General features: G+C 39.0%; 1 protein-coding gene and 1 long non-coding RNA gene across 13 annotated transcripts in view; one reads left to right on the forward strand and one right to left on the reverse strand.

Moving 5' to 3' along the window:
• Nucleotides 1-27,775, forward strand: part of tenm3 (teneurin transmembrane protein 3) — a 1,272,390-nt gene that overhangs the window by 1,058,013 nt on the left and 186,602 nt on the right. For all 12 annotated transcript variants that reach the window (XM_049481363.1, XM_049481365.1, XM_049481366.1 and 9 more), the window contains one exon: nucleotides 2,554-2,792. In XM_049481363.1, coding sequence (XP_049337320.1) covers nucleotides 2,554-2,792 — 239 coding nt within the window. The remainder of the gene's footprint in view (nucleotides 1-2,553; nucleotides 2,793-27,775) is intronic.
• The window catches only part of LOC125802956 (uncharacterized), a 72,436-nt gene that overhangs the window by 25,048 nt on the left and 19,613 nt on the right, over nucleotides 1-27,775 (reverse strand). The window lies entirely within an intron of this gene.

Below are 27,775 nucleotides of genomic sequence, written 5' to 3' on the forward strand. Positions count from 1 at the left end.
AAGTTATCCAAAAGCAGTGTGTAAGACTGGTGGAGGAGAACATGATGCCAAGATGCATGAAAACAAAACTGTGATTAAAAACCACCAGGGCTATTCCACCAAATAGTGATTTCTGAACTCTTAAAACTTCACTTAAAAGAAGCTCTGCATGTTTTTTTTTGTTAGTTTGACTCATTTTCTATAAATAAATGCTCTAAATGACAATATTTTATTTTTGGAATTTGGGAGAAATGTTGTCTGTAGTTTATAGAATAAAACAACAATGTTCATTTTACTCAAACATAAACCTATAAATAGCAAAATCAAGATTCAGAAACTGAACTGAATTTAACACTCTAGGATGAAATACTCCTTATAGCTTAAGTCTCGGTGGGTGGGGCTAATCAAATGAATATGTAAATGAGATATGTCCTGATTGGTTGCTCTGTGTATTTCTCATCGTTAAAGCATACTATAACTTTACTTTGAATGAGTGAGTGAGACTGTACAGATTTACATGGACAAATTGGTGAATATATGTAAATGAGATCTGTTCTGATTGGCTCAGCTTGGCTTGGCTAATTAATGCCCTTTATTTAACTTTAATGCTTAATCTTAAGCTGTTAGTTTTACCTGAGGATATCGCTAATGCAATTAAAGTTTGTATTCAATTTTGTTTCAAATGTTTTATGTTTAATTTAATAAGGTGCTACATTTTGTTGGTCATACAGAAACTTTGTATCGAAAAAAAATGGCAACATTACAAAAGAAGAAACTGAAACAATGTATAAACAAACTAGAGGCGGGGTGTGGCCAAATGTCATGGCCTTTTTTATAGCAGATTTAGCCCAGATAGCTCCTTAATAGCTCCAGATCATCCAACATCAGTCAGTGTTTGTGGGGCTGAATGCAATCAAATTCTCCTCACAACAATGCAGTTTAAATTAGCGATAAATCATTAAACGTCCGCAGTAGAACCCTCTACTACTGCTCTGCTTAGCATGATGCTATTGCTAATGCTGTTATTAAGGATGCTTTATAGTGTAACACTGATGTATAGCCAACCACGGCCTGTCAGCTCCTGCTATCTGATGGAGTTCTGGGTAATAATTACACCCATACTTCATCTCTTACCCAATCAGCCAATCAAATCCCGACACGTTACATTACACAGCCTGCTGTAGTACCACTAATCCAGCCTGAGCCGCGCGTTATAGAGGCGATTGATTGGCAGTTGTTTCCCGCGTGGAAGCTTGCGGAGCTGAGATAGGGTTATGAATGATTACAGGTGTTATGAAAATCCACTCGTACGTAAATGAATTCGCAGTTTCTCCATAAATCAATTTAACCAGCATTAAACAGTCCTTAATTCTTTAATTTGACTTGCACTTTAATTGATATTCTGGTGTAACTAGATTAAAATTCGGACTGCGTTATTACTCAGGCATGAAGACGCTCAGACCGCGGTATCATCGCTCTGATTGGCTAAATTAATAATCTCAGTTTTGCATAGAGATAGCAACAACTGTTCACTGTTCAGAGTGTATATTTGACTCTCTCTTTCTTTCTCTCTCTCTTTCTCTCTCTCTCTCTTTCTCGCTCACTCGCTCTCGCTCATCATGTTCAGCGAGGTCATTAATTGGATTGGACGCTCAGTGTTGGCTGATATCGCAGCTTGAATCATTATTATTTGTCCCGTTCTCGTGTGTCTACATGCCTCGTTCTGTCACGTTTAAGAGTGCCAGCCATACACACACACTCTTACACACTCTTACACACACACACACACACACACACTCTCTCTCTGATGCTGCTTTGGAGAATTGCTTGTCGTTAAAAAAGCGGTTGCTAATTGTTCACCTGTCATAAGAAAACGTGACGAGGTTCTGCTTTTGACAGAATGGGATGAAAGCGCTTGGAAAGCTCTGGGATTAAAGGAGCTTTGTGACAGTTATGACAGCGTAACGATGAGTGACGTCATGTTTGACCTCACTGATGCGTTATTCACACCCAGATTTTGGAGTACAGTAAGAAAAATCACCTCGCACGTTAAAATACAGTCAATAAATGCTGCTGTTGGTGTGCCGTTATTGCTATTGAAGAGCGTTATATCCAAACATTTGTGTACATCCCTTCTTTTCTACACTGTCACCTTTATTTGAGGGTGGTCTTAATGTTTTGGCTCATTGCGGCATTGTGGTATATGTAGCCTTCAGTATATTTATAGCTGTTAAATGGGAGATAAAAAAATACTGGCCTTCCTCCAGTGGAAGTTACTCACTCATCAAAACAACAACCACAATGGACAATGGGGAGTTTGTTTGCTTGTTTTTTTTTTATTTGTTTATTTGTTTATTGTTCTTCATTGTGATGAATAAATAAACAGTTCCTGCCCTGATAAAGAGATTTACATATTATTTAACTAGCGCAGATGGCTAAAGACATTTACGGAGTGCTGTATGTAAACTATTCGGACGATAAAAGCTAATCTCTTTCAATCCCTCTCTCTCTCTCTCTCTCTCTCTCTCTCTCTCTCTCTCTCTCTCTCTCTCTCTCTCTCTCTCTCTTTCTCAGGCACTTCCTCTTTAAGACAGGTACAGGAACGACCCCTCTGTTTAGCACGGCGACTCCGGGCTACACCATGGCGACGGGGGCGGTGTACTCGCCCCCCACACGGCCACTGCCCCGCAACACACTGTCCCGCAGCGCCTTCAAGTTCAAGAAGTCGTCCAAGTACTGCTCATGGAGGTGCACAGCCCTCAGCGCCGTCGCCGTGTCCGTCCTGCTGTCCATCATCCTCTGCTACTGCGTCGGTAAGTCCCACCCTCGTCTATTACCTTAATAACTTACTAATAATTGAACTTAAATAGCACCTTTCTGCTACCAGGCACTTGAGGATGCTTACAGTTACATTTCACACACACTCAACACAAACCTGTGAGAAGCGGCAGGCAATAGCGCACAGCGTACTCTTAACCGGAAACAACCATCCACCTGAAAGACTGCATTGGGCAACTTAGAATATCCAATTTATCGAATCAAATCTAATAAGATTTTTTTTACAACCCTTTTTACAACTGATGTTACAAAACAGCTTTACAGGACAGAGAATCAGAACAGCACTAAACATATAATACAGAACCCCCAGTGAACACGGACGCAAGGAAAAGTCATGGAGTATGAAAATAGCAATTTCTAGGCTTGGAAAAATACCCAGAAAGTTTTGGAAAAGGCATGGACATTAGAAAAAATTAGTTTATATTTATTCACTGTTTTGGTTTTAAAAATAATTTAACGTTTGAGTAACTTGGGTTACATCTCTTCGCATTAGTTAGCTCTGTGGGTCCTATTCAGACTGAGAGGAAAATGCTCATTTAATGCTGTCTGGCTTTATTCAGACACATATAAGGCAGAATGTTATTTAGCAAGTAAAATGTGTCATTTCAAAGTGTTTAAAATTAATTTTAGGTGAGATATAGGCCGACTATAACCAGTTTTACATGGATTTTGAGTTTTATCTTTTTTTAAACGTCTGTACTGATGTTTCAAAGATTGTATAGTCATTAGAATTTGCTGCCAAGGCATGAAAAAGTCATGAAATAGTCATGAAAATGTATTGGTTGAAACGTGTAGGAAACCTGAAGAAACCTTGGGAGGACCAAGACTTACGTATTAAGGGGGACAGTCCTACAGCTTTAAAATTAATTTAAAAAATCATTATACATCCACACAGGTCCAATATATGCAGGTGTATAGCAGCACCAGCAATGACAGCAGTAAGATTAGATTAGATTAGCAGTTAAGAGTACCGTATTTTTCGGACTATAAGGCGCACCGTATTATAAGACGCACTATCAAAGAACGCCTATTTTCTGCTATTTTTCCATACATAGGGCGCATCGCATTATAAGGCGCGTTAAGTGACACTAGAAAGGGTGCCTATATCAAAGTGAACAGGGGTGGCGCCATGTTTCCCTTCCCCCACCGGGGGTGGTCGCTTGCCGGTGGAGCGTCTCAGTATACAAATCTAGCTCTTTCAAAGTCAAACGAGTGCTGGATATTAATCTACACAGATTCCTCTCCTGAAAACTGTTTATTTGGGTGAGTAACGTGCTTCAGTTTATTTACAGTAAGCTTAGATTTCCAGATGTCCACTAAGGCTTGCTGCACCAGCGTTAGCATAGCTATCCGCTAGCACGCTAGCTAGTCACCTAAACTAGTAAAGTTAACCCAAACTTAAACGACAGCGTTACACTGAGTAATCCTGGTAAGACAGTGAGATATTAGCTAGCGATTCGTCCCCCGTAGCTTGTTTTAACACTGTAAACAAGCAGATTACAGGCTGATAAAACTCACCTGTGAGAGAGTTAGCGCTTAGCATCTAGCTAATGCTAGCCAGGCAAAGCAGCACAGACTTACAGGCCGATAACTCAGCTCTGAACGGTGAACGCTTAGCGATTAGCATCTAACTCTAATAATACTGCTCCAGCAGTATTAAAAGTGCTAAATTTAGAAAATACTGATCTCTGAACAGTGAAAAAGCTAGCTAGCTAAGAGGTTAGCATGTAGCTAATGCTATTGCTGCTCCAGCCTCGGAGCGGCACGGCTCTGCACGGAGTGTGTGTTTACTGCTCCTTACACCTGACGGGTAAAATTTAGATAATACTGATCTCTGAACAGTGAATAAGCTAGCTAATGCTATTGCTGCTCCAGCCTCGGAGCTGCACGGCTCTGGACTCTGTATAGCACTGAAACTCTCTATAACGCTGCACGGAGTGTGTGTTTACTGCTCCTTACAACCTGACGGGTAAAATCCATACAAAAGGCGCACCGTATTATAAGACGCACTGTCAATTTTTGTGAAAATTAAAAGTTTTTAAGTGCGCCTTATAGTCCGAAAAATACGGTAGTTATTTTACTTATATTATTATCTCTTTAAAATGTATGCACACTGAGCGCAGAAACTATAACTCTGTATTAACACTAATTAAGCTTAGTTGGTCCTTGGAAGAGTGGGGATGTACCTGACTTTGGCTTTTTTTCATTTTAACCATTTAATTTAGAAATTTTAGGAATTTGCTGGAGTGATAAATGATTAAATGATTTCTGCTTTAGTCGTTGCTACAACTTTCTCACCTCACAGATAATAAATATCTCCATCTAAAAAACATAAACACAACATACACTCTATCTACTGTAACCCTCTGTCTATACGGGCTGCACTCACACCTCTCACACACACACACACACACACACACACACCGACTCTGCCTCCCTGATACACACACTGCTCACGGAGGAGAAGCTGAATAAACCTGAGAGGAATCAGTCGGGGATGAAGCTGCAGAAAGTCTGCTAGAGCCGCTCGACTCCAGTTTTAGAACCTCTGATAATTAGCTCATGCATATTCATCTGTGTGTTTTGGTTCCGTCAGTCTGTCGGCGCTGGAGTTCAGTGTTTTCCGCACAGATGTGCAGCAGGTTCAGATATAATGAGGCTATAGTACATCACTGAACCAACTGTAGTACATTCTGTCTACACTGTGTTTATGTGCACCATGGTCCCTGGAGGAATGTTGTTTCGTTTCACTGTGTACTCTGTATATAGCTGAAATGACAATAAAAACCACTTTGACTTTGACTTTTGACTTTGAGTATAGAACTGCACTCCTCCAGGGTTCTTTAGTGAATGCAGGGGTCTTATCTAGAACCTTGATGAGTTTAGAACCTTTAAATGCATAAAATTGGTAAATTGATACTTTAGAATAAGGGAATTCCTCTTGTAGGTTGTTCTATAATGCATCATTTTGAGTACGGTAACAAACTATTACGCTTGAATACCTTAAAAAGGGTTATTTAGTTGTAGATCTAAAATAAATACTGCTATATAACACGAAAAAAGCATGCTTTATTGAGTTAATTTTAAAAATTTGGTTAACATCATTTTAGAAAAGTTTTGTTTTCAAGTTATTAAGTAGAGTATGGTCCTAAATCTATTAAATTGTTATTTGAATCAGTGGAAACCCTTTTTTAAAAAGCAGTTTTACGCAATACAGAAAGGTCCCACGATTACTAAGATTGCTTTTTGCTCACAATCTTAAGAGTTTATCCGTATTTAAAGGCCTATTTAGTAAAGTTTGTGAGCCAAAACAACCTAAAGCAACCTAAAATACCCCTATAATACTTGATTAATTGAGTCTTTGGACACACAGCACTGCACAAACCCAACTTTTACATCCAGAATAAACAGAATGAACAAGCATAAACAGCATAAGCAGGTCAGTTTCCTCTACTGAGAAGTGCAGGTAGCTGCACCATTAAAATAGCAATCCGCCAAAGTCAGAGCTCACCTGATCTACTCTTAAAGGTAATGGCAAGTGACACACTGATTGGTTTATTTCACATTACCCCTTAAGCACACGAAAATACCCCTAGAATACCTAAATTGATTCTTTGCTTGGTTAATTTTTGTGCGGATTGGTAGAAATGCTTTGAATCCTTTTTATAGTTCTAATTATAGTTATAGTTCAAATATTCATGTTAAAAACATTTTTGGAAACATGATTTAACACAAGAAAAGTTAAAAGTTAAATAAGTACAAAAATAAAAATGCAGCAAGGGTTCTTTGACTCTAAAAGTATGTTGTAATGAGTAAATCATTTCTATTCAGCACTGAAAAACACAATAACACTTTTGTGTGGAGTACAGTACAGTACCTTGACACAACCTTGACAGCCTCCGGTTGAGTGAATGCCGGCGCGTTTGGCTGCCGCTGCTCACCGGTGATGAACGAACATTTCAGTTTTGTTCACTTACACTTTTTAAAACTAGACTCAAAACCATCTGTTCAGGATCGCTTTTTCCTATAAAATATATTTCACTGATTAATCTCTAATTTTCTATTTTATTTATTTTATCTTTTTACTATTTTATTATTTGTTGTGTTTTTATTGTTTTATTATTGTACAGTGTCCTTGGGTGCTAGAAAGGTGGCTTGAAATAAAATGAATTATTATTATTATTATTATTATTATTATTATTATTATTATTATTATTATTATTATTGCCTATGTACACTCTTATTTAAAATAATTGTACTAAAAAGTACAATGCGTTTTTGAATGAAATCAAGTGGAGTGGAGTTTTTTCAAAAGCAAGTTTTTGATGCTATATCAGGATTTGTACGGTCATGAAAAACCTGGAAAAGTCGTGGATTCCAGTTTTTTGAAAAATAAAAATACCCAGAAGTTTTGAGAAAAAAAAAAAGTCATGGCATTTCATCTACAAAAAAGCTATTTTGGTTTTAAAAATAATTTAATGTTTGGGTAATTATTTAAAAATAAAAATACTAAAGATTCTATATCATGTTCTTTAATGAAAATATGAACCACTTTTTACAGGTTAAACATTAGAAATGCTTGGCAGCTTACAGTTAATTCAGTTATACACAATAGAGCTCTCTGGATTTGACACACATATTTGATTATTGAAGATTGACAGCATTGCTTAAAGATTTTTATTTTTATTTAAATACATTTTAAGTAAGATAGTAGGCCTACTATAATCAGTTTTTATATGGATTATTTGTTTTATTATCTGCACTGATATTTTAAAGATTGTATGGTCATGGCAATTTACCATGAAGGCTTGGAAATGTCATGGAAATTTCTTGGTTAAAAAGTGTATGAACCCTGTACAGTATATTGAGACAAGTTCTGTGTACGGAGGATCTTCTATTCCCTGTTGTGTAATTTTGGATAGCTGCAGTAACTACACCCTTATAAGCAGGTTTCTCCAAGGTCCTGTAGAGAACCACAGCAGCTCGAAGAATCCTTAAATACATAAATAGTTCTTTGTCTGGTTAAATTTTTCTTCTCTGTGGTGAGAAAACTGTTGTTTTTGGCTCTTTTTATAGAAAAAATCATCTATACTGAAACTGAAAACGTTTCTGTTCCTGTTATAGAGCTGAAGGACGTGTTGTATGGTACTATCTAGTGAGTACAGTGCCTTATAAACACTCACACAGCGCAGGAGCAGCAGGTGGTTGTTATTGCCTCCGTCCAGACGGTTTTGACTTCCTGTCGGAGCGTCTGTGGCTCCGCCAGACATATTTTTTTTTTTCGGGGCGGGGTTGCCATGGATACCGAGCTGAGGCCGTACGCCCGGTTGCCGTGGCAACTTCCTCCAAACTCATCGCTTCGCCCGTCCCACTTTTGTGTGCCGTTCCGAGCCGAGGTCTGATTAGTTCGACTGTGAGTCGCCTCAGTACCCCCCCTTTCCCCAAAAAAACCACACACACACACACTTACACACACTTACACACACACTCAGTGTTGTTACAGATCCAGAATCAGGATCAGCCTCAGCACACTTCCCCGCCGCTCTGCTTGATCTGGTTTTATTAAAGCCTTTGTGTTCTCTGTCAGAGCGGTTCTGCTGAGTTCTGATGGTTCTGTTTTATTTCAGCTTTGTTACGTCCTCTCAAACTGAGCTCCCGGGTGTCATGTTTCATATCGAGACAATTGGGACACAAAGCAGAGTGAAATTCATGGGAAAATCTGAAAATCACAAATAAAACAGGTAGCCAAATGTCAGCAAAACGAATACCACAGTGACAGGACAACCCTTCAGCCTTTTCTGGTCAGAATACTTAAAAAATTACAGAGGAAAAATGCAGTGAGATCATTTTAAACCCATATACACTTATGTACTCAATGCTCATCAATTGTTTCTTCTCAGATTAAGGATATTGAAAAGATGTTATCTTGTATGTGTAGGAGAAACTGTCTGTACTGTCCAGAAAAGATGTTTTACTAGATTTTGAAACGTTGTGTTAAACCTAAAAGGATATCCAAGTTGGAAGTTGAAAATTTCAAATGGAACAACCAACAAGTAGGTTCTCCTATTCAGAAAGTCTGGAGAGCCTCAACAACCTTAAAATAAAATAAAAAATCCAACAATACCTAGCATTCATTGACATTATTAGTATTTGGATAGGGGCGCCGAGTAATGCAGTGCTCTCAAAGCGCTGTCACTATGATCAGGAGATCACTGGTTCGAATCCCGGTCATGCAGCTTGTCATCAGCTGCAGGAGTCCTGAGAGAGCACTATTGGTCTTGCTCTCTCTGGGTGGGAACAGTACAGTAGATGGCGCTCTTCTTTCCCCTCATCACTCCTAGGGTGATGTGGATCAGCACAAGGCTGCGTCTGTGAGCTGATGTATCAGAACCGAGTCGCTGCGCTTTCCTCCAAGTGTTAGCGCTGTGATGCTACTCGGCAATGCTACAGCATCAGCAGCAGTTCAAAAAGGGGCGGAGTCTGACTTCACATGTATCAGAGGAGGCGTGTGCTAGTCTTTACTTACCTTGTCAATGGGTGAGACAATTAAAAAAACAACATAAAAACTAAATTATTGGATGGAGCTCCATCTTTTTAGAAAACACAGTTTTTCCACAGCTCAATACTGAGGGCTTTATACCCGTCTATAGCTCACACCTGATATTAGGTTTATTTATCTGCTCCATAGAGTTCTATTCTATTGCCAATTCTTCTCTCTATATACATCTACAGGGACAAGACAAGCTATAGTATGTGTGTGCATTTGCGCATCTGTGTGAAAACTGTTTAAACTAGCGTAAAGTAGCTAAATGCTACAGTACATCTATTAGAAGGGTTGTGCACCAATTCCAGACAGGAATTAAATACAGTATTAAGAATTAAACCCTCATTTCAAAATGCTGTGTAGTCCAAAACTAGACTTAATCCCTAAGAAACAAGCTCTTAATGTAGGTCTTTTATATGATATTTTATGAAGACTGTCCTTCAAAAAGATCTAGAGACAGTACTGGTGTGGCGATGCACAAATCATGACAAAAAGCAATGAGCAAAGAAGCATTTTTCACTACAGGATTGAACCCTTTTCTAAGGTCATATATTAAAGGCAGTCATTGCATGCAAACAAATCGTTTATCTCCGCTGTGGGAAGATATCCATTATTGAGCAGGGATGTGTGTGGTTATACAGTAAGTGTAGGCACTGTGACTGAAAATAAATATTCTACTTTTAAACAACAATACAGTATATAAATATATGAATAAACGTCTGAACAGAGCCAAACCCTCCGGGCTGCAGAACGAGGCTGCTGGAGAGCACACACAGTTATTGATATTCAATACCACACACACACACACACACATTCTGAGCTATAGCATGAGTTGTTCTTCCCCCAGGCCGTTTGTGTAGCATCTTTAAACCATTGGAGAAACAGTGCGTTGGAGATAAAGGGAACAAGAGACAGAGAGGAAATGAGATAAACCCACACACATATAAAACATATATACACACAAGCAAACAAACAAACACACACACACACACACAGACACAAGCTTCACTGAATGCAGACATGCAGTCGAACACCCACCGACAAACAAAGAAACACTTACAATGGAATCAGTGCAGAAAGATTATATTCCAAGTCATTTTGTAGCATTTATGTTGGACCATTTATCATGAACGAATGTACATATCGAGCCCTATTTTAAGGTATTCTACGGTAAATCATCAACAGTGCATTGTGCAGATTGATTTAGGGCGTGTCAGTGTGTCTTTGCTATCATAACGACGGTAAAAGTACATCTTGCATGACTGGAAATGCAATCGCAAAAGGCATATACTAATTCTTTTAAATCATCATGGGTGTGTATAATTTTGGGCATAACGTGAAATAAACCAATCAGCATTTCTCTTTGCTGATCATTCCCTTTTAGATCAGGTGAGCTCTGACTTTGGCGGATTGCTATTTTAACGGCGCAGCTACCTGAACTTGTCCAACAAAAGTCATAGGACAATATAACCTATATTTTGTCTCAATATGTGCGTAATAAATAGGGGCCAAAATAGGAATAAACATCTGACTGTTGACATCTGTCTAGGTTGAATTCAGTCAGGGGTGCATCTGTGTTTCCTGTTGCCAAGATAGAGATAGCAATACACCAGAAATTTACCTGAACACACCTCTTTTCCAAACCAAATATATTCAGAAGCACTGTTGCTATTTAAACCATGCAGATGAAAGGTGTGAAAATAGAGTGTGGGTGGGGTGTAAGATAGCAATAAACATTGCAACATGCCTTGTGCAAAGTGTAAAATAGGACTCGTAGTCTTTGAGTTTTGAGTTATAGTCCTAAATATATATTTACACAACATATATTAAGCTCGTCAAACTAATAGCTGCACTCATATTATCAAAACTTGACTTATATGGGTAATATTAACTGAGCTATACGTATAGAATTGGTATGTAACTCGTGTAATACGGCAATAGTTGCTAATCTGGTTCCTAATACATACCAAATTAACTACAATATTCTCGCATAATTCCTGCAGATTGTGCAGTAGGGGTGATTAGGATTGGCTGTTGATAGAGCGTCCAATAGCATTTCACACATTATCAATCAGGGGGATAGGTCTGACGATGCAGTGACAATGCCAAAGCATCTTCTAGGATCTTCACAGAAATCTTTTAGACAGCAGCAGTGTGTGGACCAGCATTGTCTTGCTGGTTGCAGGACCTCATTAAAGGAGAACTCCGGTGTAAAATGGACTTTTGTTGTAGTAAAACATGATAAAAAGTTCTTATCTTTGATGAATAGCACACCTCTGTTCTCCCACAGCCTTCAGACTGGGAGATACGGGGCATAATTCACCCTGATAAATCACTTTTTACACCGTTATCCAGCTCAAAGTAGCTCCACACCTCCTTGTTAGAATCCAGAGAGCCTTGACATTTAAAACGAGGCATTAATCACTTAAAAAGTGCTAAAAAGAAGCTTATTAAAAAAACACTGTTCTATATACAAAGCAGCCGGCGCCAGGAGGCAGGCTATGTGGAGTCTATGTATATATATGTCTATGTCATTATCAGTACAGTTATGGCGGCGCTCAGAGCTGAAGCTAGCGTTATAGGATGTAAACAGTGTTTCTTCTGCACTTTTAAAGTTATTAGTGCCTCGTTTTAAATGTCAGGGCTCTCCGGATTCTAGTAAGGAGGTGTGGAGCTACTTTGAGCTGGATAACGCGATTTTAAAAAAGCGATTTATCGGGGTAAATTGTGGCCCGTTTAGCCCAGTCTGAAGGGTGTTTGTATAAACTGTTAAAATTTCTGGATCTCTGAACGCTGTGGGAGAACGGAGGTGTGCTATTCATCAAAGATAAGAACTTTTTATCATGTTTTACTACAACAAAAATTCTCCTTCAATATAATGTTGGGCTCTGGAAGTGCCTGTAATGAAGACCAAAGGTGATCTGGCAACCCCACACCATGACAGAAGGTGCTGGCATGGTGCAATGTATTCGTTGGTTATCTCCAACAAGACAAAAGCTGCTAATCAGCCAGTAGAGGCGCTAGACCCGTGGTGTCTTCCCTGTTAGGAGATGGTCCTCTGCTCTGCTGTCTGTGTTTATATACAGTCATTGTGTTGTATAAACAGGCCCCTCAGCACAAACACCCTCACTCCAGTGTAATCTCCGCTGGAGCACTCTTCAGTTAAATGTATGCAGAAGCTGCTGCTGTTTACTGAAGGCCCATTCATCAGCTCCAGTGGCAAGTGGTGTCCACTTTAATCCAGAGAGGAAAAAAAACTTCAAATAAGAGCTCGGCACGGGAACGTGATGAATTCCCATTTTCCTTCCTGCTTCTAAACTAACTCACACACAACTTACTTCATTTTTCATCCTGAAATATAGATATGTTTTCTGTTTTACTGCGGATGAAAAACTGCGAATCACAGCGGCGAGAAATGCTGCATCATTCCTTTTAAGTAAAACACTGTTTTTTGGGGCTTATTAGTTATTTATCAGACAGCAGTGAAATATCATTTGTTATAGGAATGAAGTTGAAGCTGTTTATCCATTATTAATATTAATATTAAAGAAGACACAAATGTTTGTGGACACCCCATCTAATAAAGGCTTATGAATGCAGCCAGAGATGTGTAGTGAGGAAGTAGAAGTACTAAAATACTGTATCTGTATCTACTGGAGTATTAGTTTAACTTCACTACTAGTGTACTTAAGTACTAAACTACTGTATCTGTATCTACTGGAGTATTATTTTTACTTTACTACTACTGTACTTATTTATATTCACTACTGTAACTACTTAAGTACTAAAATGCTGTATCTGTATCTACTGGAGTATTATTTATACTTCACTACTGTAACTACTTAATACTAAAATACTGTATCTGTATCTACTGGAGTATTATTTTTACTTTACTACTACTGTACTTAAGTACTAAAATACTGTATCTGTATCTACTGAAGTATTAGTTTAACTTCACTACTAGTGTACTTAAGTACTAAACTACTGTATCTGTATCTACTGGAGTATTATTTTTACTTTACTACTACTGTACTTAAGTACTAAACTACTGTATCTGTATCTACTGGAGTATTATTTTTACTTTACTACTACTGTACTTAAGTACTAAAATACTGTATCTGTATCTACTGAAGTATTAGTTTAACTTCACTACTAGTGTACTTAAGTACTAAAATACTGTATCTGTATCTACTGGAGTATTATTATTACTTCACTACTGTACTTAAGTACTAAAATGATGTATCTGTATCTACTGGAGTATTATTATTACTTTACTACTACTGTACTTAAGTACTAAAATGCTGTATCTGTATCTACTGGAGTATTATTATTACTTCACTACTGTACTTAAGTACTAAAATGCTGTATCTGTATCTACTGGAGTATTATTTTTACTTTACTACTACTGTACTTAAGTACTAAAATGCTGTATCTGTATCTACTGGAGTATTATTTTTACTTTACTACTACTGTACTTAAGTACTAAAATGCTGTATCTGTATCTACTGGAGTATTATTTTTACTTCACTACTGTCACTACTTAATAGTAAAATACTGTATCTGTATCTACTGGAGTATTATTTATACTTCACTACTGTAACTACTTAATACTAAAATACTGTATCTGTATCTACTGGAGTATTATTTATACTTCACTACTGTCACTACTTAATAGTAAAATACTGTATCTGTATCTACTGGAGTATTATTTTAACTTCACTACTGTACATAAGTACTAAACTACTGTATCTGTATCTACTGGAGTATTATTTTTACTTCACTACTACTGTACTTAAGTACTAAAATACTGTATCTGTATCTACTGGAGTATTATTTTTACTTCACTACTGTACTTAAGTACTAAAATACTGTATCTGTATCTACTGGAGTATTATTTTTACTTTACTACTACTGTACTTAAGTACTAAAATGCTGTATCTGTATCTACTGGAGTATTATTTTTACTTTACTACTACTGTACTTAAGTACTAAAATGCTGTATCTGTATCTACTGGAGTATTATTTTAACTTCACTACTACTGTACTTAAGTACTAAAATGCTGTATCTGTATCTACTGGAGTATTATTTAAAGTTTACTACTGTACTTAGGTATAAGCAATGATCAACATTGTACTTAAGTATAAAATTACTTTTAAGTATAAAACAATGAGTCACTGCTACTAAATCTGCAGGAACTGTGAGAATATTGGAATTATTATGGGATGGATTATCACAGGACTCCATTAGGAACCTCTACAACTCCTTGCAGCGTAACTGACTACTTCTGTATGTTTATTATGTGTTTAATATGTTTAATAACGTATTGTTCCTGGTAACTTTTATCTTTCTTAATCCCTGAATAGCATTAAAATCCCACACTTCCTTCTGGGTACAGTTATTTTGTTAGTATTTCTTTGATAATGAGTTTATATACAGTATACATTAGGTCATGTGTACACTTTGGATGCTGCTATAGACATTGACACCCCACCACACACTGCGCTACACTACAGTACACATACACCCACACACACACACACACACAGGCAGCAGCAGTGTGTGAAGATGAACGGGTGACTTCAGGACTGTAAGTGCGTTAGTGTCGGACTCGTCTCCGCACGGCTGAAGGTGTGAAGTCATTAGGCAGAGTAATGTCGGGCAGTAATGAGGTTCCCTCGCGCTCGCTGTTCTGCTTTTATCAAAGAGACGCTGTGCATATGTCACTCTGAGAGAGGAGGAGCAGCACGCATCATTTCCTCTTACACACACCATAGGTCAGCGCTGACGTCATTGATTAACCTGGCCTGTGTGTGTGTTTCTTTTAAAAGCATGGTCTCTACTAAAGGGATTGGACAATGAAACTGAAACACCTGTCATCATTTTAGTGTGGGATTTTAGGTTTCATGTCTAAATTGGAGCAGCCTGGTGTTCAATCGTCATTAATTGCACATTGCAGCAGTAAGAGCAGAGTGTGAAGGTTCAATTATCAGGGTAAGAGCACAGTTCTGCTCTAAATATTACAATGAACACAACATTATGGGAGACATACCAGAGTTCAAAAGAGGACAAATTGTTGGTGCACGTCTTGCTGGAGCATCTGTGACCAAGACAGCAAGTCTTTGTGATGCATCAAGAGCCACGGTATCCAGGGTAATGTCAGCATACCACCAAGAAGGAACAACCACATCCAACAGGATTAACTGTGGACGCTGTAAGAGGAAGCTGTCTGAAAGGGATGTTCGGGTGCTAACCCGGATTGTATCCAAAAAACATAAAACCACGGCTGATCAAATCACACAGAATTCAATGTGCACCTCAACTCTCCTGTTTCCACCAGAACTGTCCGTCACCACAATCAATTATTGTGCTCTAAAACCAGGTGTTTTAGTTTCATTGTCCAACCCCTGTATCTATTTAATTTTGCATTCAGGGATAAGAGTGAGGCCATACACAAAGTACTATACCTCAGGTCTATAAGTGAGCTCATATTATATGATACAGTACCAGTCAAAAACTTGGACACACCTTAAATCAGAGTTCGTAGGCTCATAAAAAAAAACTGGAAAAGTCATGGAATTTGAAAATAGCAATTTCCAGGCCTGGATAAGTTTTGGAAAAATAAAAAGACCCAAAGAGTTTTGAAAAAGTCATGGAAATTTGGTCTACAAATCTTTGTGTTTCCGTTTATTGATGGAGAAAAACTATTTTGAGGTACAAATACAAAAAACAAATCAGCTCAGAGTTAATTCAGTAATTTTAACCCTACACAATGGAGCTCTCAGGATCTGACACACATTTTATTATTAAAGATTCCGTGTCAGATTCATTTTAAATGTACTATAGTCAATTTTATTATAGTTTTGGTAAATTTTTGGTTTTATCTGCCATGAAAAATTGCATTGAAGGCATGGAAAAGTCATGGAAAAAAATCATGGAAAATTATTGGTCAAAAAGTGTATGAACTCTGTTAAATTCAGCGTTTTTTTTTTATTATTATTTTAAAATGTTTTGCATTGTAGATTAATACTGAAGTCACCCACACTTTGAAGAAAATCCTGTGAAATGATTTAGTAAACAAAAAAGCGTTAAACAAGAGCAAGATTTTCCTCTGTTGCACAGGATAAGTTCATCAGAGTTACCAGCCTCAGAAACTGCAATTTAACAAACAGCTCCCCAGATAAGATTCGATTGGCAGTACTTCTCTTCTACATGGTTCATTGATTGGAACTTAAAACTAAATGCTGTGTTAATTAATAGTGTGGCGTGAGGAGGCGGGGGAGTTGTGGGTCCGCCCCACGCCAGAGCGCAAAGCCATGCCTGTCTCAGCTGGCCCGCATGAGGGCTGATTGAGCCGCCAGTTGAGACAGGCATATATACTCAGCCTCAGCCATCATTTGGAAGTCTCTTGACTGGGGAGCTGAGGGCTGAGGCTGCACGGACCTTTAGAACTAAACTAAAGTTCATTCTACAGACTCTAGAGCCCCATTGGGCTGAGTTATGGTTTAAGTTTGTTTTGGGTGTGGTGGAGGGCGTTTAAAAGCCGAATAAAGGTATGATTTGAGTTTATTTACTCCCCGTGTCTGTGTTCTCTGTGTGCTTCCTCCTTCCGGGTCACAGGGGTCACGCCCCTAACCCCAGGGGCCTACCACAATAGGTATTTCTAAAATAAATATAGAAATGTAGTGTAAACACATTTTTTAAACATAATTAAGCTCCTTTTTAAACTATGTTTCTATATTGCATTAAGGATTTTGGCCTTTAGGTTTATGTTTATAATAGTTTAAAATAGTTGTTTTTTTAGTTTTTTATCTATTATTAATCACTTCTATTACTTATTATTTTATTATACTATTATACTTTTGTTCTCTAACTCTCTCCATCTTATTGTCGCTACCAGGCTTTTTCCCCTCTGTTCTCGCTTTTTTCGTTATAGTTTTCCAATAACGACCCCAGTCCTCCTCCTGCTCCTGCGCTCTGATCCACACTTAAGTGCAGGCGCAGAGTTGTTATTTTTTATTTATTCACTCTTTATTAGCAGTAGTTTGCAGTGTGGTCCTGATGAATGTGTTTTGGTGGTCTCTGCGGGGTCCCGCGGACGCTCTCATCATTACTGAGCATTAAGACCAGTGAAGATTCACGCAGCGGGGGCTTTAAGAGCGGACGCAAAATTATGGAAATATATGGACGGTTAATCATCACGACGCCCTGTAGGGGACAAACATTATCAGCCCCGCTCCCTAAAAAAATAAAAAACACATCCCCGATCGCTTTCTTCTCCTTTCTTCTGACGCTCCTTTCTGAGTCCCAGCTCGGCTTTCATCATCAAACCTCATTATCCTGCACCGCGCTCAGCTCCCGAAAACTCCGTACGCATCAGCTGGAGCGCCAACTTCCATCAAACTTTACACTTTAACTCCCGAATTTCACCGTATCTCTGCTACAAACCATGAGGCATGAGCACGCAGGTGGGAGGTGACGACTGAGTGCATGTACATGCACTTAATAATCAGAAGAACATCAGAGTTTGTAAGTAATACAGTCAGGCTGTTTCTAGGTGTTGATAGACTGTTCTTTATTAGTATCTAGGTGGTTGCTAGGTGATTGCTGTAGTGTTGCTAAGTGATTACCTGGGTGATGCTTGCCTATTGGTTGCAAAGTGTCTGAGACATGAATACAGATGCTAAGTGGTATTGGTAAGTGGTGACTGGGGTGTTGCATGGTTAGTTGTACAGTGTTGCCAATTGGTTGCAAAGTGACTGCAACATGGGTGCTATATTGTTTCTAGTTGTTGCTTGGGTGTTAGTAGTACCTAAATGGTTGCTAGGTGGTTGCTAGGTGGACTGTTGCTTGGTGGTTGCAGTTGTGTTGCCGATCGGTTGCAAAGTGGCTGTGGCATGAGCACTATATTTTTGCTAGGGTGTTGGTAAGTGGTATCTAGATGGTTGCTAGGTGGTTGCTAGGTGGAGTGTTGCTTGCTGTGTTGTACAGTGTTGTTTGGTGGTTGCAGTGGTGTTGCCAGTTAGTTGCAAAGTGGCTGTAGCATGAGTGCTATGTTGTTTCTAGGTGTTGCTAGGATGTTTTAAAGTAGCATGTACATGGTTGCTAGGTGGTTGCTGCAGTGTTGCTAAATGGTTACTGGCGTGTTGCTTGGTGAGTTGTATGTTGTTGCATATTGGTTGCAATGTGGCTGAGTGCTATATTGTTTCTAGGTGTTGCTGGAGTCTTTTTAAGTAGTATCTAAATGATTGCAAGGTGGTTGCTATAGAGTTGCTAAGTGATTACTGGAGTGTTGCTTGGTGAGTTGTTCAGTGTTGTCAGTTGTTTGCAAAGTGGCAATGGCATGTGGGATAAATTGTTTCTAGGGGTTGCTAGGGTGTTAAGTAGTATCTAGATGGTAGCTAGGTGATTGCTGTAGTGTTGCTAAATGGTTAGTGGGGTGTTGCTGGGTGAGTTATACAGGTCTGCTTGGAGGTTGCAGTGGTGTTGCCGATTGTTTGCAAAGTGGCTATGGCATGTGGGATAAATTGTTTCTAGTTGTTGCTTGGGTGTTGTTAAGTAGTATCTACCTGGTGGCTAGGTGGTTGCTGTAGTGTTGCTAAATGGTTACTGGCATGTTGCTTGGTGACTTGTATGTTGTTGCATATTGGTTGCAAAGTGGCTGAGTGCAATATTGTTTCTAGGTGTTGCTAAAGTCTTTTTAAGTAGCAAGGTGGTTGCTAAAGAGTTGCTAAGTGATGTCTGGGGTGTTGCTTGGTGACTTGTTGCTTGGAGTGTTGCCTATTGGTTGCAAAGTGGCTGCAACATGGGTGCTATATTGTTTCTGGGTGATGCTTGGGTGTTGTTAAGTAGTATCTAAAGGGTTGCTAGGTGTTTGCTGTAGTGTTGCTAAGTGGTTACTGGGGTGTTGCTTGGTGAGTTATACACTTCTCCTTGGAGGTTTCAGTGGTGTTCCCGATTGGTTGCAAAGTGGCTGTGGCATGAGGGCTATATTATTTCTAGGTGTCGCCAGGGTGTTGTTAAGTTGCATCTAGATGGTTCCTGGGTGATTGTTGAAGTGTTGCAAAGTTATAACTGGGGTGATGCTTGGTGAGTTGTACGGTGTTGCTTGGTGGTTGCAGTGGTCTTTTGCCAATTGTTGGCAAAGTGGCTTTATTGTTTCTAGGTGTTGCCAAGGTGGTCCTAGATGATTGCTATGGCAATAGTAGCTAGTAATAGTAGCTAGTGTTTTGCTGAGCAGTTGCTTGGTAGTTGGTCTGGAATTCCATGTTCCAAGGTCTCAGGTGGTTGCTGACGTGTTTTAAGTGGTTGCTGTGATGCTCCACATCTTTGTGTGAGTGGTTGAGCCATTCCTCGCCATAGTCATGATAAAACGTTTCTTCTTCTTCCACTTTTGTGTCTGAAAATGTAATAAATTTCAGAAGAGTGGTGTAAAATCACAGTAACACCCCCGAGGTATTGGGAGATATTAGGATGGGTGTGCTGATCTACTCCGCCTTTGTTTTCCTGTCTATGAGCACAGAACCCCCATACCAATATCTCAGTACGCCACAACCTCTTATATACGATTGCGTCAGTGTTCTGCTTATATATATATATATATATATATATATACAGTGTGAGTGTATAGAGTGTTTATCAGTAGCTCCTGCGCTGGATCTCAGGTGAGCGTACCTGCAGCTGGTTTGATTGTGTACTTTAGAGAAAATAACTGATACTGAGCTGCAGATTGAACAGTTTCAGAAACGGAGTAGCAGAGTGAATCACGCTCCGTGTGTGTGTGTGTGTGTGTGTGTGTCTCCCGGAGGTACAGATGGAGAGTAACACACCTCAGACATGATCACAATCACTCACTTTCCTCTCTCTGATCCATCTGCTGTAACAAACCCACCCAGAGAGAGGGGGAGAGGGAGGGAAAACGGGACGAGAGACATAGAATAAAACAGGGGAGAGAAAGAGAGAGAAATTGTAGGATACAGAAATAGAAAAAGGAGTGTGCAGAAAGGAGAGAGGGAGTGAGAGAGAAAGAGAGAGTGAAGGTGGAGAAAGAACAAGAGATAAACAAATTTATGTTTGAGAAGAGGATATAGAGGCATTGAGATATGAAAGATAAGAGAGAGTAAAATAATAGAGATGTAGATGAGAAGAGATGGATGGAGAGACAGACAAAGAGATAAATTAATGGATGGATGGATGGATGGATGGATGGAGATATATATACATGGATGGACAGACATACAGGTGGATGTATAGAGGAAGGGACATATATCAGTATTTGAAGAGAGGGAGAGATATATAGTGTATGGAATGACAGTTAAATGAATGGATGGATGGATGGATGGATGGATTCATTGACAGGAAAACTGATATATGGATGAATGGATGGATGGAAGGATAGCTGAAGAGAAAGACTGAAATATAGACTTAAAGATAAATTGATTGATGGGTGGATGGATCTCAAACATACAGACAAACAGGTATAGATAGATGGATTCACATATGGATGAATGACTGGATGGATGGAAATAATGGACGGATAGATGGATTGATTATTGGAAGAATGTTGGGAGGGAGAGATATAGGTACTTGGAGATGAGAATGGCTGAACAGAAATGGATGGATGGATGGATGGATGGATGGATGGATATATACATGGATGGACAGACATACAGGTGGATATATGGACATATATCAGTATTTGAATAGAGGGAGAGATATATACCGTGTGGAATGACAGTTAAATGAATGGATGGATGGATGGATTCTTTCACAGAAAAACTGATATATGAATGAATGGATGGCTGGAAGGATAGCTGAAGAGAAAGACTGAAATATAGACTTAAAGATAGATAGATGGATAGATGGATGGATGGATGGATGGATGGAGCTCAAACATACAGACAAACATGTATAGATAGATGGATTCATATATGGATGAATGACTGGATGGATGGAACTAATGGACGGATAGATGGATTGATTATTGGAAGAATGTTGGGAGGGAGAATGGCTGAACAGAAATGGATGGATGGATGGATGGATGAAACTCAAACATACAGAGAAGCATGCATAGATAGGTAGACTGACATGTATAGATAGATGTATAGATAGGCAGACAGATAAACAGACAAAAGAATAAAGAGAGATATAGAGAGAGATAAGGAGAGGGATGGACAGAGAGAAATGATTAGAGAAATAGAAATGAGAGAATGAGGAAGATGAACGGATAGAGAGAGAGATGGAGAGTGTCAGGGCTGTGTGTGTGAACAGGGGTAACATAGCAACGTGGAGATTTTTCATCAGCTCAATCAATACAGTCTACTGCAACACCCAGCCTCCAAAATCTACCACACACTCACACACACACACACAAACACTCCTAATACAGCCAGACCACACACACATCCATCTCACAGCAGCTTCACTGCAGCTCCAAATTGTCCAAATTCTGTGAATCAGTGACTGAGCTTCAGCTTCTTTATATACTGTTACACTGAAGAGATGTATTACCAACTGAATGTCTGTACCTGTATAGTTTGTGAGGTGTTCTCTTGTTAATGAGGTTGAACACTAGTCAGTGTGGTCATGGCAACACTAGGTTAATAATGAGAGTTAAAGTGAGGCATGATAGCGGGTGCAGATGGATGGGATGTTCTGTTTCTGAAGTTGTAAATATGAACATGTTGGCACCATGCCTAATGCCAGCTGATGGGATATGGAGGGGTATAAAACCCCCAGTTTTTGCAGTGAATTACTTTTGGGTGTGTGGATTTTGGGACTTGTCTTGTAACTGGATGCAATCAAATCCTCAGAACAATGTTTAACAGAAATGAGAAGTGGAAATATGATAGATGAAGGGATATATTGGTGGATGATTGATAAAGGGATATATGCATGCATGGACAGAAAGAGACATGGACGGAGGGATGTGTAGGTGGACGGATTGATGAGAGAAAGACTAACAGACAAACCTAAATATAAATGGATGGATGGAAGGACAGATGGAGAGATGGATGGATTAATAGACCAAGACATTTGGATAAATGGATGGATGGATAAATGGATATATATTTGGGTGGATTAATGGATGGATGGACACATAAGTAGATGGATGGATGGATGGATGGATGGATAAATCAATGGAAGGATGGATGGATGACAGATTGACAGAAAGACTGACAGACAAAAATATAAATAGATAGATCAATGGAGGGATATATAGATGGATGGATGGAAGGACAGATTGGTGGATGGATAGATGAATGGACAAAGACTGACAAAGGGATAGGTGGATGTGTGGATGGGTGGATAGATGCAGGGATATATAGAGTGATGGATCAATAGAGGGATTGATGGGTGGATCATTGAGTGAAAGGATATACTGTATACATGGATGAACAGATAGACAGGTGGATGGAGGGATATATAGGTGAATGGATCAATGACAGATCAATGACAGAAAGACAGACAGACAAACATATGAATAGATAGATGGATGGAGAAAAATATAAATGGATAGATCAACGGATGGATCAATGGATGAATATGCAGGGATGTATAGATGGATGGATGGATCAATGGATGAATTGATGGGTGGACTGGTTGGTGAATGAATGGGTGGATAGAGGCAGGAATATATAAATGGATGGATTGATGGGTGGATTAATGGCTGAAGGGATATATACATGGATCAGCAGATAGACAAGTGGATGGAGAGATATATAGGTGGACAGAGTGATGACAGATTGACAAAGACTGACAGACAAACATATACATAGATAGATGGATGGATGGAGGGATATATAGATGGATAGATGGGAAGGATGGATAAAAACAAAGACTGACACACCGATAGATGGATGGATGGATGGATAGATATGGGGATAAATAGAAAAATGAATCAATGTATGGATTGATGAGTGTATGAAGGGATTTATAGGGTTAATGGATCGATGACAGATTGACAGAAAGACTGACAGGCAAACATGAATAGATAGATTAATGGATGGATGAAAAAATATATAAATGGTTGGATGGATTGATGGGTGGATCGATAGCTAAAGGTATGTATACATGGATCAACAGACAAAAAAATGGATGGACAAATCGAGGACAGATTTACAGAAACACTGACCGAAACATGTATAGAAGGATGGATGAAGGGATATATAGATAGATAGATGGAAAGACAGATAGGCAGAAGGATGGATAAAAGCAAAGACTGACATACCTGTAGATAGATGCATGAATAGATTCAGTGATATATAGAGTGATGGACAGATAAAAACACAGATAGAAGAAAAGAAGCAATGGCTGAATAAACGAGTGTCCCTGTGCTTTTGTCCATATCTCTCATTTCGATGCTGCGAGTGTAGAAAGCCTTCAGCCGGAGCTTCCTCACACTCCACTGCTCCACAGCCTGCAGTGATACGGCCCCCGGGAGATCTGCTTGTGATGGACCCCCAGGGGCCCTGAACTCTACCAGAGGAAACAAGGCGTGCCAAAGGAGCCACTCCGGGCCCCTCGGGCCACAAAAACCACTCATAAATACACGCCTGCTTTTAACACCTCTGGATACGCGCGTTCCGGCAGGAATCTGGGAAAGCGGGAGAGAGAGAGGAGTGTGTGAGAGTGAGAGCGCGAGAGTGACTCTTCTTTTTATAGCTTATTTTTTTTCATTATGGCATAAATTATACTCAGGAAATTGAAAAAAGCATGCACATGCAGTCATTCCACTTATGACTCACTTTGATTTTCAGACTGGTGCTCTCTAAAGGCTCATTCACGCTGAACGTTAAATACAAAAACAGATACGGACAAAGCCTTCTGTCTGTGACAAAGAGTGAAAGAAAATATTGATCTATCAATGTATCACAGTATTGTGTTTAACAGTAATGTATTAATTCATGAACAAAAACAAAATGAATTAACACTGTGCATTCTTCAACAAAATCCATAATGAACTCTAGACTGCTGCAAAACTCGGCGTTACTCAGTTACTGTATGTCTTAAATATATGCAGATATGTAAGTAAATTAATAAAAGTGTGGTCTCGATAAAGACAAGTTCTTGCCATAAGAGAGCATAAAAAGTGATTTCCCCAGTTTGCCTTGTAAAAGCGCTTAAAAAGGCAATATTTGGATAGTGTACCTCCTGGTGAGAGACAAATATCAAACATTTGGACACACCTTCATCTCAATTATAGTGTGTTCATTAGTTTTATGATTTTTGCTGTTGTAAATATAATATACAAAATTATATTAAAGCTATACATATGTTTTATACTTCAGATTCTTCTTTTTTATCTTTGAGGACAGATCTGCACACTCTATTTTTTTATTTTTTATATTTTAATCTCACTATCTTCATGATAGTCACCTGGAATAGTTTTCTCAGCGTCTTGAAGGAAGGAGTTTCTGGAGGTGCTGAACAATAGTTACTGCTTTTCCATCACAATTAAATCACCTCAAATCACCATCTCAGTTAATCAGGTTTAGATCACTTAGAACATTTTTTATTGTTTACCACATAATTCCATATGTGTCCCTTAATCATTTTAATCTCTTTAATGTTAATCTACAATGTAGAAAAAAAAAAAAAAAAGAAAAACAGAAAGAGAAGGTGTGTCCACTGTATTTGCACTGCTTTTCTCTGACAGTACAGCAGGGTGAGCGTGTTTTGTGGAGAATATTTGCAGGGTGTTAAACATGTATCTTTCTGCATGGCTGGATAAAGACGCTTCATTCTGAGAGAGAAATCAAATCATCAAGCTGACGGGCACATCGCCACGAGGCTGATTCCGCCACTGACGGATAATCGTTCCTGAATGAGTGATGGCTTCTTTTGGGAGACGTACCCGTAATGGGTCTGCTCAGATCTTCCACACACAAAACAAACTGGACAAGGAGTGAAGGGAGGCGTCCCGGTGGGTTTTGGTGTGTTGGCTCCGATCAAAAAGAGTAGAAGATCAGTTAGCTGTGTGCCAGTCGGTATATATATATATATATGTATATATATATATATATATATATATATATATATATATATATATATATATATATATATATATATATATAGTGAACCTTATATTGGGGATATAAGGTAGATATTTCCAATAAAGTGGCCAGTGAAGTACAAGAGGTTATGGGTTTCTTATTAAGCAATAATACACTTGAGGTTTGTGCTATAACATGTAATATTTGCACTGCTGTGTTGCGATTGTAGTTATAGCATGAATCTCGAGTGTATTAGCGCGACTTTACCACAGTTCCATTATCGGTGTTTACTGAAAGATTTTAAAGAGTTAAAGAGGAGTAGAAAATAGGATATATTTGGTATAAACACTCCACCAGTTAAAATAGTTCCATTGCTGCTCTGTTTGTAGCTGTGCTGTTTGGCTTGTAAGTGCTGCTTGGTTGCTAGGTTACCTGTATGTGGTGGAGTAATACGTGAAGCTTCGGTTTGGTTACAGTGCATTACCGGCTGATAACGTCACTCATAGAACACCTCTCAGCCAATCACATTGCAGAGTCTGAATTAACTGGCGTATAATACAATTATTATTGCTTTTGTTGGAGTAAAGGCATCATCTGTCCAGGAAAGACTCTGAACCAGATTTTGGAGATTCTGTTGTGAGGATTTGATTGTATTAAGTGAAAAAAGAGCAATTATCTTGTCCCCAACTCATCCATCCTTCCATATATGACAATTCCATTTCTCCACAGCTCAATGTGTGGGATTTATACCCCTCCAGCCCACACCTGGCATTAGATATGGTGCCAATAGGTTCATATCTGGTTATCTGTCCCCTATATACACACAATCATTCACGTCTTACAGGAAGGTTTTGTATTTTTAGTGACTCACACATTTGCTTGTTGGCTATAACAGAAAGAGAGAGGGAGAAAGAGAGAGAGAGAGAGAGAGAGAGAGAGAGAGAGAGGGGAGAAAGAGTCAGGAGGTTTATAAAACCCTCAGAGCTGCCCTGGAGAAGCTTTTAGACCAGCCAAAGAGTTCTAGCTTGCTTCAGCCAGAGAGATGGAAGTGCTGCGCTCTCTCTCTCTCTCTCTCTCTCTCTCTCTCTTTCATCCCTCCTTCTCTCGCTCTCCCACCTGGACCACTTACAGGTTTTAACACATGCAGTACATATGAGTTAAAGTGCATAGCACAGCAAAAACAGTAAAGTCTATCTGGAAACTTGAGTTCTGGCCACACTTTAATGTATTTCTCTCATTTACCCCATTTGGAAAGCCAGTTACTCAAACCCTGTTCAAATGAATTACCTCCAACTGTAGGAGGGTGAGGACGAGCACACACCTCCTTCGATATACTGTATATAGAGTCAGACCCTGCCACAGATGCAGCATCACAACTATAGGGTGGTGTAGGGAAGTGAGTAGTATAGGACAGTATAGGAATTAAAGGGTGTTATAGGGAGTACAGGGTAGTCTAGGCTGGTATAGTGAATTGTAGAGTAGAAGAGAGTGTTATAGGATAGTATAGGGGTGTATAGAGTAGTATAAGGTAGTATAGGGTGGTAGTGCTAAGTACAGAGTAGTATAGGGTAGTATATGGTGTGTTGTTGGGATTATAGGTAGTATAGGGTGGTATAGGGGTTTATAGAGTAGCATAGGATGGTATAAGAGTGTTTAGGTTAGCAAATTGTACTATAGGGTAGTATAGGGAGGTATAAGGGTATATACAGTAGTATAGGAGAGTATAGAGTCTTACAAGGTGGTATACTGTAGTATAGAGTAGAATAGGGTGGTATTGGGAATATAGAATAGTATTTGGTGGTATAGAGTAGTAGTACAGGGTGGTATATAGGTGTACAAAATAGTAAAGGGTAGTATATGAGAGCATAGAGTGATATAGGGCTGTATAGGGAAGTGTAGTAGAGGGTAGTATATGAGAGCATAGAGTGGTATAGGGCTGTATAGGGAAGTATAGGACAGAATCGAGTAGTATAGGGTGGTGTATGGTGGTATAGAGAAGTAGTATAGGGTGGTATACAGGTGTATAGAGTAGTAAAGTGTAGTATATGAGAGCATATAATGGCATAGGGCTGTATAGGAGAGTATAGAGTAGTATATGAGAGCATAAAGTAGAATATGGCTATATAGGAAAGTAAAGGAGAGCATAGAGTAGTATAGGATGATATAGGTTGTATAGGGTGGTATATGGCTGTATTGGGAAGTATATGAGAGTTTAGCGTATTATATGGTGTTATAGATTAGGGTAGGGTAGTGTAGGGAGTATAGAGTAGTATAAAAGAGTGTACGAATGTATGGGGCAATATGTGGTACTATAAGATAGTAAAGATAAATATAGAGTTGGCAACTTGGTACATTGAAAAACACTTTTCCAGTATTCTTTTATCAGTTTTTCATTCCCCAGCTAGAGCTGAAATGACGTTA

Source organism: Astyanax mexicanus, chromosome 7 (assembly GCF_023375975.1).
Source record: "Astyanax mexicanus isolate ESR-SI-001 chromosome 7, AstMex3_surface, whole genome shotgun sequence".
Lineage (NCBI taxonomy): Eukaryota > Metazoa > Chordata > Actinopteri > Characiformes > Acestrorhamphidae > Astyanax > Astyanax mexicanus.